The 14,188-nt window shown below is 54.4% G+C and overlaps 1 protein-coding gene across 1 annotated transcript; it reads right to left on the reverse strand.

The window, feature by feature from the left end:
• Positions 1 to 7,148: 7,148 nt before the first annotated feature.
• Positions 7,149 to 13,789, reverse strand: LOC306665513 (gametogenetin-binding protein 1-like; the record flags this gene model as incomplete). Its single annotated transcript, XM_079147102.1, has 6 exons — positions 7,149 to 7,255; positions 8,670 to 8,809; positions 11,204 to 11,351; positions 11,541 to 11,632; positions 11,971 to 12,095; positions 13,296 to 13,789. The coding sequence occupies 6 exons, from the start codon at positions 13,787 to 13,789 to the stop codon at positions 7,202 to 7,204; spliced, it is 1,053 nt and encodes a 350-aa protein (XP_079003228.1). The 3' UTR covers positions 7,149 to 7,201.
• Between the last annotated feature and the right edge of the window lie 399 nt (positions 13,790 to 14,188).

Consider the following 14,188-nt stretch of genomic DNA (forward strand, 5'->3'; position numbering starts at 1 on the left):
GGCCTTCAGTCCCCTCCTTGAGGTCCAGGGGCATTCCACATACCCCTCACAGTATCCAGTCTGTCCCAGCAGTCTCTGAAGCTGCTTTAACCTCCCACCCAGCCCAACCTCCAACCATGGCAGCCTAGGACAAAGGAGCCCAAAGCAGGCCAGTTTCCCAGTGAGGGGCAGCCAGTCACCCAGACCTCTCAGCCCTCTCACAAGCAGTGACCTGTTCTCAGGGGCATGCAAGGGCTCTCAAAAAAGATTTGTTTATGAATGAGGAGTGGGTGCATGCTGAGGGGCAGGGGTGAGCTAGGTGTGTGCCAGCCCCAGCCCCTTGCTCCCTGTGACTGACTCCAGACAGGGTAGCTGCCAAGGCCTCCATGCCCATTCCAGAGCCCCGCCCAGGCCCTCTGGGCACTTCCTGAGCAGCAGAACACATCCTGTCCTTCATGTCCCTGGAAGGAGGCAACTTATCAGAGAGAAAGGGACACTTTGTTCAGGCCTGGCCACTGCCTTTGTTGGAGGTGCCATGTCCAGGGCCCAGCAGGGGAACCCCAGGGAATCAAGCCCCAGAGGAGGGCAGATGAGCAAGGCTTGTGCCCCAGGACATGCCAGGACCCTGCCCCTTCTTCCTTTCTACCGTCCCACCTTCTCTATCCCCCTCCCACTTGGGACTCCAGATAGAGCTTTTCATTTAGTCCATTTCTCCATCCATCTGTCCATTCAGATTCATTCTTTCTTTCTTTCTTTCTTTCTTTCTTTCTTTCTTTCTTTCTTTCTTTCTTTCTTTCTTTCTTTCTCTCTTTTGTTTCTTACCAGTGGTTAAGAAATATCCTAGCTGGGCGTGATGGCACACACCTGTAATCCCAGCAATTTGGGAAGCTAAGGCAAGAGGATTGCAGTTTCCAGGACAAGCTCAGTAATGTAGCAAGACCCTGTCTCAAAATAAAAAATAAAAAAGGCTGGCAATGTAACTCAGTGATAAAGTGCCCTGAATTCAATCCCCAGTACCAAAAAAAAAAAAAAAGGGAAAGAAAAGGAAATATCCTCCTGAGAAGGTGACAGCTGAGCAGTCCCAGGGTGTGGTAGTGCGTCACACTGATCCTAAAGGAAGTCTCCAAGGCAGTGGGAGGAGCAAGTGCAAAGGCCCAGAGGTAGACATGGGCAGAGTGTGCCCAGGGGGACAGCCCAGAGCACGGAAAGTGAGGAGAGCAGCAGGAGATGGGGCTGAAGATGTAGGGAGAGTCAGGGGACCCGATGCCTTGTCAGCCCTGGGAAGGACTTTGGCAATGGGAGCCAGTGCAAAGCTTTGAACAGAGGATTTATGTTTTAAAATAGTGGTAGCTCGTGTCATAGGAGGCTTCACATGTAGCAGTCATTTTCTTGTGTGTGTGTGGGGGAATTGAACCCAGGGGCATTTAACCACACAGCCACATCCCCAGCCCCCTTTTTTTTTTTTTTTTTTTTATTTTGAAACAGGATCTCGCTAAATTGCTTAGGGCCTTGCTAATTTGCAGAGGCTGACCTTGAACTTTCGATTCTCCTGACTCCCAACTCCTGACTTGCAGGGGTTACAGGGGTGTGCCACCCACCATGCCCAGTTATCAGTAACTTTTATAGACACCAAACATGCATTGAACTACTTAACTTCTCCCAATAACCTATAGTAAAGATAAGGAAACTGATGTCCTGAGATGTTAGGAGACTTGCCCACGGTCACCACACAGCCCATATACAGAAGAGCCAGGCTTCACATGAACCCAGGAGGTGTGGCTTCAAGAGTTCTGACCTACTCCAGTTCCCTCTGCACAGCAGGCTGTCCTTTTGGGTTTCATGGAGTGTAGCATGTCTCAGTCTCAGCACTGTTGAGACACTATGGAGACACCCCTTCGTCGTGGGGGTCTGGGCTGTCCTGTGCACTATAGGATGGTGAGCTGCATCCCAGGTCACCTGCTAAATGTCAGCAGTACTCCCCCACCTGTGACCCCAGACACATCTCCAGACCATGCTAAATGTTTCCCAGGAAACAAAATTGCCCCCCTCCCCCATTAAGAATCACTGCTCAAGTGACCTGTCCGCCCCATCTCCATTGTACCAGCTCAGGCCTCTCCATCCTCCACTGTACACCTTATCATGCCACGCTCCCAGATTGACAGCCGTCTGTGGATCCAACTGCCCTGAGGAGAGCTGCCAAGCCACTTATATCGGCATAAATGGCCCTGTGAAATCTGGTCCCTGCCTAATTCTCTGGCTCTCACTCACCTCTATCCTTGAGCCTCCTCCTGCTAGCCACTCTGCACATTCATTCTAGGACCATCTATTGAAACTGCCACTGTGCTGGGACCTGCTAGAGATAACAGAAACAAACCTGCCTTCCTGCTGTTTGTCTACACTGGGGGAGAGCAAGTAAACACATGCTGTGGGTCCTGTTAGCTGGGGTGGCCAGGGAGCTATAAGGACACGAGAGTCGGGGAGGTGTTGCAGCTGAGCTGCACAGGATGGGGTAATGGAGGGGGAGCCCGGAAGAGAGCAAACGGCATCCTGGCGCTGGGCAGGGCGGATGTACTGAGAGCTCTGGAGGTGATTTAAAGACCCAGCTAAGGCATGGAGAGTGGGGGTGTGGAGCGGGATGGATAAGCATAAATACGTGAACCGAGCAAGGAGGCCCATTTTGAGAGACCATCAGGGATTGCTCTGGCTTGGTCAAGAAGGTGCAAAGTGGGGTCATGGTGCAGACTGGACACTTGCCCATAACATACAGTTCCCCTGACAGGCAGGCCCTGCTCCCTTTACTTCCCCCGTCCAGTGTCCTGCTGCAAGTCCGCTCGCAAACGGCGCCTCCTCCTGGAAATCTTCTGGATTCCTCTCTGCACCCCCTGCGCTCCCCCAGCTTGGGCTCTGGCAAGAGCCCGGTGTGGTGTTCCCTGCATGGTCCGTCCCGGCCCTCCCACCGCGGACTGTGAATGTCGTGAGGGTAGGGAGGTGTTTCATCCCTGGGCGACAGGTAGATTCGATTAAGCCGTCTTCAGTAGCGGAAGCGCGGAGCTCCGCCGCGGGCCGCCCTCCGAGGGTCAGGCGGAGAGCGAGGCCCCGGGGAGCGGAAACTCCGCACGGTTCAGCGGGTCCCAGGTGTGCGCGCTCCGCGGGAGCCTGGGTGGCCCAACTGGCGTGGTCAGGACGCATTTGCTGCGCCTCGGCGCACACACACCCGGCCGCCCTGCCGGTGCCAACCGCCTTGTCCCGGCCTCCCGCCGCGGGCGCCCACGCGTGACCTGGGCCGCCCACAGGCCTTGAACCAGCCCTTCCCGGACCTCCCCGCTCCACCCTCTGGGTGGGAGGTACCACCGCGGAGGGGACCAGATCATCCCTCGAGAGGTAGGACCGAGGGGTGCCCCCTAGCGATGAAGAACTCAGGAACATCCCTCCAGCCCCAACCCCTTTCCATACAGTGGCAGCCACAAAACGGCAGACCTGTCAATAGCCTCCTAACTGGCCTCCCTATCCAGGCCCCGCCTCTGCCATGACCCCTCTCAGCCGCCAAAGGAGCCTTTCAAACTGTAAACCACATCGCCCTGCTCTGATAAAAGAAACTCAAAAATCACTGATAAGTGATTTTCCTTCCAACCTCACCTCCGATTTCTCCCTCTCCCTCCCTTCCAGCCCCTTGGGGCTTCTCAAACATATCAACTCCCCCTCCTGCTTCAGCCTCAGGGCATTTGCATTTGCTTTTCACTTAGCCAGTAATGTTCTTCTCCCAAATATTCCCATGGCTCCCTCCCTGGCTTCCTGCAGATCCCTCCCTACACATAACCTCCTCAGAGAGACCCTCCCATCCAATCACTCTGTCTAAAACAGCATCTCTACAGTCCCCTACTCCACTACCCAGTCTCATCTTTCCTCCTAGTCACTTGTCTTTCCTCCTAGTCACCCCTTGACAGATTTTCTGTTTATTGGTTGTCCTGCCAACAATAACTGAAGCCCCTGAAAAATGGAGATTTTATGTGCTTTGTTCAGTGCCCAGAATAGGATCAGATGTAGCAGATACTTAAGAAAAAAAAATTTTTTTCTTTTTTTTTTTTGTTCCATGGATCCTTTGGGAACATTCTGAGCCAACCAGCAATTTTGTTTGTTTGTTTTTTATGTTTGGTTTTGGTGCTGGGGATTAAAGAGCCAAGAACTCTCATTCAGCCCACATGAGAAGCCTGTGATTCACCCAATTTCACAGATGTAGAAAGAGATTCAGAGACTGGTCTACAGTCTCCACCGAGTCTCTCTCCTCTGCCTTTCTACTCTCCAACTCATCCCCCCCCCCCCACCTCCCCAACCCCTGTGAACACTGCAGGTGACTTTGCCCTCCCTCACCCCAGGGTAGTCAAGGCTGACCTTTGACCACGCCAGAGGCAGCATCTCCCTTGTAGGTCATGGCCAGGGGTCCACAAAAGAGGGCTCAGGCATCTCCCTAGGTGAACCCTCAAACCACCCTTGAACCCGCCCATATTTCCTCCAGTTAGACCCACCCGCCCCCTGCTTCCGAATGATCCAACCGACTGCCATCCTTTCAGCCTCCACTGAGTCCCAAAATATGCTTTGAGTGGACCAAGAGGGACTGCTTTTTTTTGCCCTCATTTCACAATATGTCAGGGGGTAAGGCAATGAGGGAGCGGAGACGTTAGGCAACAGACAGGGACAGGGAACAGAGTCAGAGACACACTGAATACATGTAACCAGCAGAGGGAAGAGGAGGAAGATGGGAGAGAAGGAAGGAACCAAGAGCTGACAGACATTTGGCAAGTCTTGTCCTCATGGGCCTGGCCAGGGTCACTGCCAACCCAGTTGGCCCTTGTGAGCAAATCAGAAAGGCACCGCTCTGGAGGACACAGCCCCGTGCCAGGGAGCAGGGTGTGGTGAGCTGAGCCGGGTAGAATGGGTTTCAGAGCCCCCTGGCCCTGCAGCCAAGGACCCTGGCACAGGGCCCACACTGTGCCTGGAAGCCATCCCCCACTATCTGCACACCCAGGGACCAAGGCAACTTTGAAATGCCCTAGTCCTTAAGTCTGACCCCTGGGTATGGTCTGCAGCGTTTCTTCCCAAAACCTTCCAGGAATGCAGGGGCTATCTCCATGCTGACCTTGAACCTCTGCCCTCACCACAGGGCCTTCCCCCATAGCCAGGTCCTTGCACCAGGTCACCCCTGCCACGGCCCCCAGGAGTGCCAAGCCAGGCCATTGGCGGAAACAGGCCCAGGACCTGTGGTGCTTGGAGGAGGCGCCTCGCTCCTGCGCCAGCACACAGACCCTCGTCCTGCTGCAGGACAGCACCAGCGTGCCACAAGGCCCAGTCACAGCCCTTTCTAATTCACAGGCATCCCAGGAGCAGAGAGGAGCTGCCACAATTCACACCACAGACTAGGAGATGAGGAGCAGAGAGGAAAAAGGCCTCAAGGTTCCAGAGGGCCCATGGCTGTCCTCCAGGCCCCACCCTTCCCGAGAGCCCACACTCGGAGGAAATGATTAGCAGGGCCATTAGGGCACAGGTGAGTCATTTGGTCACAAGGCAGCCTCCTGGCTGACTCAGAGGCTGCGGATGCCCTAACAGCAGCCCTGCTCAACTCTGAGTCAAGGGTTCCATGGTTCCAGGCCAGGAAGTCCTGGAGAAAGACTCCCCCATATTGTGCACCCATAAGACACTAAACCTCACTAGGCTCCCCAGACCCCTGCAGGCGGGAAGTGGGAAGTGGGTTGGGGCAGGGAATCAGCTGCTGCAGTTTCCTTCCCTCCACCCCAACATGTGGCCACAGGGCCAGTCATCTAATAGCTGTTGTTATCTATCACAGTGATTATTAACAGTGGCCCAGAGGCAGTGGCACACGCCAGTATTCCCAGCAACTCAGAGGCTGAGGCAGCAGGATGGCAAATTCAAGGTAAACCTCAGCAATTTAGTGAGACCCTATCTCAAAAATAAAAAGGACTGAGGATGTAGCTCAATGGTAGAGCATCCCTGGATTCAATCCTCAGTACCAGAAAAAAAGGATGGTCACCTTGTTTTGTGTTGAACTTCAGTTCCATTCCAGGCCCCAGACTGGACACAGCGGGGACCACACAGGAAACATCAAACCAGCAGGAAAGAATGGAGGCTACTGAGCTTTCTTTCTCACACATATGTTGGGGTTGCTCAGAGCCTGGGACAAGTGGAAGAGGAAGAAATGCCCCCCACCCCCAACCAGCAAGACCTCTTGGAGAATAGCACCCCCTGGTGTCCAAAAAAGAACTGGCCTCCCTGCCCATCTGATCCTGGGAACCCTTCCCCTTCCATGGACCATACGGACACATAATTGTACACCCCCATCCCAAGCACCACCCCCTTACTTCTGGAATTAGGCAGCACTGGGTCCTCCAGCAGTCCGGACCTGTCCTGAGGCCATGCCACACCCCTCTGACCTGTCCTGCCTGGAATACATAGACGTACCCAGCCACAAGCATGGCACGGCGTGGGCCCTGCCCTAGCCCCATGGCATAGGCCTGCAGGGGATGGTGTCCTAGCCTGAAGAGTCACTCCTCTTGCATCAAATCTAGGGACCACCCTACCCCCCCAGCCTAGCCCTCCTGAGGCTGGTCCTCACAGTCCCAGGGCCTCTTTCCTGGCTTTGTCCCTGAGCTGGCTGGGCAGGAACTTCCTGTTGGAGAATTCCCGGATCCTCCCTGTGAGGCCACAGCATGACTGGGAACTTAGCGAGGGAGTTCAGGGACGTTCCTCCTAATAGGCCAGAGCTGGTGGGCAACAGGAGTCCAGGGCACTCTGGGCTGCGGGGTCCTTCCCCACCCCAGGTCAAGCCCACCTGCCCCCTGGCCCTCTGGCACTCTGCAGCCAGTGCTGCACTAGCATCTCTGGGCACAGACGGGGGACTAGGGTGAGACCCCAGTAGACTGGTGGAGGATGAGGGGGCAAGGTCCAAAGACAGAAAGTCACGGAGGCCAAAGTCAAACCAGCTTTTTTTTGTTTGTTTGTTTGTTTAACCAGGTTTTTTATTAATAACATCATAGGCCCGAGTCTGAGGGGTAGGGACAGTATATTGGGTCACACCCTACGGATGCGTGGATACTTCATTCCAAAGCTCCCCAGGCTCTAGGGGCTTCTTGGATGTGTCCTGGGAAGAGCGGTGTACTCCTACATGTGGGCCCGAGGGTGTGGGGAGGACAGACTCTGGCCAGCACTGGCCTCACTCTGGAGGAGGCCAGTTTCCCATCTCATCCACCTCCTCAAGGAGCAAGTGCTGAGGAGCAGAAAAGGATAAAAGGAGATGCCTCAGCTCCATGGGCTCCTTCCCTTCCCCACTCCACACGCCAAAGAACCTTCCCTGCCTCAGGAAAGAAGCACCCTGGAGCCACCTGTTCCAGAATCCCAACACTGGCTCAGTGCCTCCTTCCCATAAAATGGAGACACCCTTCTCCCTTCAACTTGAGGGGTTCCCAGCAAACCCCAGGACCCAGGCATCCTCCCTCACCTCCATCCTGGACACCACACCAAGGGGGCTCTGCACCCTTCCCTCCCCCAGATCCCCAGCATTCCCCAAAGACTAGGAGGTGGCTTCTTTCCCCCTCAGCTTGGTGTCCCTGAGAGCAGAGGAGAAAGTGGGGGTGGTAGTGAAGAGGGGACCCTGAAACACCCACAGAAGGCAGACATTCTGGGTACAGCTCTGGCCCCAAAGCAAGGACTGGATGGGACACCAGGGCACCTTAGGGCCCCTCAATTCTGTGCTGCTGCTCAGGCTACCTGGGACTGAGCCCTGGGACAGGGAAGGGTAGCTCAAGGGACAGTTCAGAAAAAGAGGGAAGGAAGGATGGGGGGGGGGGTGTCCCAAGATTAGAACTCTCTAGCATGAGAAGGTAAAAGTGAGTAGCCTGCCCCCAAAAGGGAACTTGTGGGAGGGGCCTCCCATGACCTGGGCATTCAGGGAGGCTTAGGACAAATGGGGGATATACCCAGGGCCCAGTGGGTGTATAATTCTGGTAACCACCACCCCAGAAGTGAGGCAGGCATAATGCCACTGTCCCCAACATGGCAGGGCCTTTAACTGTAGAACCTTGCAGGCTTAGATTCAACATCACAGAGCAAGTCAATGCCAGAGTAGAGGCTTTGCCTAAAGACTCTGGCCTCTAAACCCCGGGCTCATTCCTTCTGGAAACTGCATCGACTGGCAGGGGGGAAATTAACTCAAAAACGTTGACACGTTTTTCAACAAAAGATCCATCAAGGCACTCAGAGAAGCTGAGACAGGCCTAGGCGTTCTTGGTGGATATCAAGGAGGGTGAGCAATGGCTGGTCCTTGGTCTGGCCCTGTGGAGTCATTCCCCAGAGTCTCTGGGAGTTTGTGGGAGTGGAAGATAGAATAGGAGGATAGCAATATGGTGCTATTATATGATTTCAGCCTGTCTAGACAAAATCCCCTCATTGTTCGTGACTGTGGTTCAAGTGAGAAATGCCTGAGGAAGTGTGTGTGTGTGTGTGAGCATGCATGCATATGCATGTGAGCACAGGGAACTCAGAAGTGCTATAACCAAGAAGGGGTCTTCCCCAGCTCTACCCAGGCAAGGGGGGCTGAGGCCTGAGGAGGTGGGAAGCCTCCAGCCCCACTTTCACCAGTACCTCGGGCAGGGGGCTTGGTGGTCTGGGGCAGCCAGGCATACCTGGCCATCCACCATGCCGGCCTCCTCCAGGGTCATCTCTGGCTGGGTCAGTAGCTCCCTGCCCTCGAGGCTGTCCATCTTCCAGAGGCGAGCCTCTCGCTGTACTGCCAGAAGTTTCTTCAACTCCGACTCCACAAAACCTGAGGGCCAGAGAGATGGGCATGTGTGATATTGTGAAATATATATTTGGTCTTCATCCTGTTTCCTGGCATACAACTCCTAAAAATCCTTGGCATCTTCAAAGTGGTAAGTGTCTTTGAGTATGCAGATGGATGACTGATAGCTGGCAGCCCTTCTGCAGCTTGGGGGGATGCCAGCTGGTCACCTGAGAGACCAAGGCAATGTCAGAGAGTTGGGACTTTGACCTCTGCATCCCCAGCCTCCAGGGAGCAGAGAGGGGGTGGGGTGAGGGTTAAATTGATCACCAGTGGTCAAAGATGTAATCCATCATCCCTAGGAAAAAGCAAAAGGATGGACCTCGGAGAACTCCAAGGTGGAGTGAGGCTTCCCTGGGGGTAAACTGAACTCGTGGGTGGCTGAAGTGCTGGATAGCTGCAGTGCAGGGGCGGGTGGCCAGGAGAGGGCATGAAGTCCCCATGCCCCGCCCTCGGCTTCATCTATACCCTTCATAATAAACTGGTAAAGGAGGAGGGGGTCACAGGAACCCCGACTGGTAGCTGGTTGATCAGAAGCACTGGTAAAACAACCTGGCATTTGAGATTGGCATTTAAGGGACATGCCAGGTTCAATGGCCTATACCTATAATTCCAGCAACCCATGAGGCTAAGGCAAGAGAATCAGATGTTCCAGGCCAGCCTTGGCAATTTAGCCAGTAGCTGAAAAAAAAAAAAAAAAAAAAATATATATATATATATGAAGAGCTGGGGGTATAGTTCAGTAGCAGAGTGCCCCTGGGTTCAATACCCTGTATCGCAAATAAAGTGGGGGACAGTCTTACGGCACTAAGTCCTCAATCCGTGGGTTCTGATGCTCTCTCTAGGTAGACAGTGTCAGAGTCAAATTAGATTAGAGGACCTTGGGTGGCATCCCCTGCAGAACCTGGGGAGCTGGCTGATGGCTTTGCGTGTGGGAATGTACTGCCACACATCTGTGTCACAAGTATTTCGTGTTATGACAGTATAGGAGAAACTGAGTTTGTCATTCTTATATTCCCAGAGCATGAGAACGCAGGAGCAGAGTGGAAAAGCTGCTGAGGACACAAGGAACCAGAGGGGGAGACTGCTCTTCCAGCCTCTCTCCAGCTCTGCCAGCCCAGATCGCCCCCAGCAAAGCGCTTTCTTCAATTACCTGGAGCCAGCCAGGCTTTCCTGCTCCAGGACAGGCTTTTTGTGGGCTCCCTCCTGCAGAGCAGAGATGTGAGGCTGCTCCTGGGAAGAGCCCGTGGAGCAGATGTCGCCACCCAGCTACTCAAGAGCTTGGATCTAGCCAGGGTGGCATGCATCTGTAATCCTAGCGGCTCAGGAGGCTGAGGTAGGAGGATCTCAAGTTCAAAGCCAGCCTCAGCAACTTATCTAGGCCCTAAGCAATTTAGGGGGACCCTGTCTCTAAATAAAATATTAAAAAGGGCTGGGGATGTGGCTCGATGGTTTAATGCCCCTGGTACAACAAAAAAAAAAAAAAAAAAAAGGCTTAGATCTGTTAGTTCAAGTCCTGCTCTGCTCATTACTGCTGTGTGACCTTGGTCTCTGTGCTTCCCCCACTGTAAGTGGAGAGGACAATAGAGTTGTAATGTACCATTTTATGAAAAGTGCTTATATGAGGGTCTGGTCACCCAGAGATGGCTATATAAGTGTCAACAATGATTTTTGGTTTTGGGGGGTGGGGTAGTTACTGGAGATTGAGCCCAGGGGTCTCACACATGCTAAGTACTCCTTCTACCACTGAGCTATACCCCTGGCCCAACAATTTTTTGGTTCATTTGTTTTGCTTTTGTGGTCCTGGGTATTGAACCCAGGGCCTCATGCATGCTAGGTAGCCCTCTGCCACTGAGCTAAATCTCTATCCCTAGCCCTTTGTTTGAATTTTGAGACAAGGACTCCATAAGGTGTCCAGGCTGGCCTAGAACTTGTGATCAATCCTCCTGCCAGTCAATCCTCCTTTCTCAGGCTTCCAAGCAGCTGGGATTACAGGCCAGCAATGATTTCTGTCTTATAGTCTTACCAATTCTGAACCAACTGCCCTTCATGTTTGTGGCTGTACTAGGAGAGAGGACTCTCTAAGGCTCTGTCACATCAGTGCATGAACCAGGGACTCCTCCCAAAGAGATAGAGCCTCTGGGCTGGAGAAAGGGTGGTGCTTGAGTGGCCCCACCCCAACCCTGCAGCCTCAGAAACGCTGAGGGCCCAGAACCCTTGCTGGACCTGGAGACCTCCAGCTTCCCAATAGGTCCCCATCCCAGTTCGTCATTTTAGGTCCTCTGGTGCCACCTGGTGTCAATGCTTATATTGACTTGCAAGTGAGGCTTCCTAGGCCTGGGGACAGTTTGGGAGGGGAGGTGGGGTGCAGAGACTTACCCACTGTATCCGTGGACCTAAAAGTCTTATGCAGTGGTGACTGGAAGCTGACAATGCTTGGGACACAAAGCTTGAATGAACTGTCCTCTTCCTCCATTTCCTCTTCCTCCCTTTTCTCCTCATGGGGCAACCCTTCCTTGAGAGGAATCTGAGGATGTGCCAAGTCTCTGAGCAGGTGAAGAAGGCCAGGACCCCACGCCTGCAGACCCACCCTCCCTCCATAAAACAGAAAGCAGGAGAGAATAGTCCCCAAAGGTCAAGAAAGGAGACTGCTCCCCAAGGGACCAAGCCACATAGCCTGGGCTCTGCCTGGACCCCACCCCCAACCCCCACAGACCTTGGCAATGGCTGATTTCTGGAGCTGCTTGTACAAACCGAGGAGGCGGTTCCAGGGGGTTCCTGCCTTGGATGAGGCCAGCCTGAGATCTCCTGTGAAAGGGTAGTGGTCACTGATGAGCTGGCAGCTTGGAGGAGGGAGGTGTCTCGAGGGCAGGGATGTGGGGTCAGCTAGGCTGGGGTGGGTTTACCCGCTGCTCTTTACCAAACCCCTGCTGTGTGCCAGGCCCAGTGTTAGGCACCTGACAAAGCACACCTCAGTTAATCCTTGCAACTATCACATGGCTTCATGGAAATGGCTTTGAACCCAGGATCTGACTCCAGCATTCCTCAGAACGTGTCCTGTGTGCTGCCAGACCCTGCGCCCTCAGAAGGCCAAGAGGAGGGCTCATTTCTGGCAGCCCCCTCTGCCTAAGGTTGCCATTACTCACCATCAAGTAGGCATGCCTCCTCCTCCTCCTCCTCCCTGGTGAAGGCCTCAGGGCTGACTTCCAGCAGCCCGGTGTTCCTGGGCAGGCATTCTTGCTCCACCTCCAGGGCCTGGGCAAAGTGGTTCCTAATCCCAAAGCACAGTCAGCTGGGGGAGGCAGATGGGCCCAGAGAAGTGGCAGCCACCTTCCCACCCAGGCTGCCTGGCCCACTCCAGTCACCTTCTCCCAGGGGTCTAGGCCCTGGAAGGGGCTATTCTCCCCTGGGAGAAAGTCGGTGTCGAGGAAGGGAGGAAGTTGAGAGAGGTGGTCCCCCTTCCTCACAGGGGATGGCTACCAGGCCTAGTGGGGGGGGGGGGGACCAGATGGGGGCAGCAGCCAGCGGGGAGGAGGGCCTGGCCAAGGAGCTGGTGGCAAAGGGAGCTGAACCCACCCTGGTACACTCCCTCCAGTCCCTAGCCTATCCCCCTCTCTGATTTTTTTAGCAGTGCTGGGGTCCAAACCCAGGTTTCAAGCATGCCAGGCAAGGACCCCACCACTGAGCTACACCCCAACCTCACCCTTTCATCTCTGGTGCCCCATCCACAACCCTGCACTTGAGGAGGACCCCTATCAGCCTTCTCCCTCCAAACCCTCATCTCTAGCCTCCCCCACTTTGTTTTGGTACCGGGTTTGAACCCTTTTAACACTGAGCACATCCTCAGCCTCTTTTATTTGTTATTTTGAGACAGGGTCTCACTAAATTGCTTAGGGCCTCAGTAAATTGGTGAGGCTGGTCTCAAACTTGTCATCCACCCTCCTCAGCCTCCCAAGTGGTTAGGATTCCAGACTGTGCCACCAGGCCCAGTTTAGACTCCCCGACTCTTGAGGCTCCCATCCCTTGGTCCTACCCCATCTCTGCCTTCACACCTTGGTGCTCTTTCAGCCTTTACCCATCTTCTGACTCTGATCAGAACCTCCCCAACTTGGGTTCCCCCATCTCAGACCTATATACTTCATATATATATATATATATATATATATATATTTTTTTTTTTTTTTTTTTTTTTTTTTTTTGTACTGGGGATAGAACCCAGGGCACTTCGCCACTGACCTACATCCCCAGTCCCTTTTTAAATTTTTTTCTTTTGAGATAAGTTCTCCCTAAGTTGTTGAGGCTGGCCTCACACTTCCAATTCTCCTGCCCCAGCCTCCTGAGTCGATGGGACTCTAGGCCTGAGCTACCATACCAGGCATTACATTTAGGCCTCTTCCCAGTATCTCTACCTTGGGCCCTTGCCCCACCTAGATCCCCAACACAGCCACCCTCCTTGACCCCAACACCTCACCTGTTTAAAACCTCTGAATTCCCAGAGGCCTCCCCTGCTGACTCCGCTTCCTTGTCGCGGTTCTCGTCCTTCTCTGACAGGTTGCCAGGCACCTCCAGGCTTCCCCTGGGCAGGAATGACTTCACTTCTACATCCTGGGCTGTAAGCCTCAGGACCCCTTTGGGGTTAGTGGTCTGGGTGCCCATGTCCCCCATGCCCAGCCCAAAGGCCTCATGCCGTAACAAGTGGGAGGAGCCCCTGGGGACGGCCACTGAGAGGGTACAGGGCAGCGAGGCAAGTGGCCCTGGCTCCCTCCACCCGGAGCCCCCCTGGCGGCCTGTCTTCAGGGAGGTGGTGTCCTGTTCTTGTAGCAGGCACAACTGGCCCCTGGCCAGGGCCTTGTCCGAGCTCTTTGGGCTGCCCTTGCTCCCCACCAAGCTTCGGAAAAAGCGGAACACGGAGGAGCGGCCCAAAATTCGTGACCGTGATCTAGGGGTTCGAGTTGGGGCCTCCATCCTGGGAGGGACCCTGACTCAGAGGTCGCAGCAGCCCAGGACCAACTGCTTAAGAACAGGAGTTTTCAAATTAAAACCTCCAGTTGGAAACTTCCAGGAGTTCTAGAAGGCAAAGGTGAGGTGGGGGTGGGGGGCTTGGCATGGGGCGGGGAGCACAGTGTGGGGAGCTGTAGCTGGAGACAGGGAAGGCGGGTGGGTGAAGCAGAAGACAGGGCACCGACTCTGGGGCTCTGGGGGTGCTGGGGGGCAAGCCAGGGGCGGCCATGGGGCCAAAGTCTAGGTCAAGACTTGGAGGAGAAAGTGTTTTGAGAGCCCAGGAGGCCTGGCAGGGGGTGGACAGGAAGACTGGGAGGGAAGGGACCCTAGGGAGGAAGTGGGGACTGTTGGGGACTCTGCACA

Source organism: Sciurus vulgaris (genome assembly GCF_902686455.1).
Source record: "Sciurus vulgaris genome assembly, chromosome: 7".
In the NCBI taxonomy this organism is placed as follows: domain Eukaryota; kingdom Metazoa; phylum Chordata; class Mammalia; order Rodentia; family Sciuridae; genus Sciurus; species Sciurus vulgaris.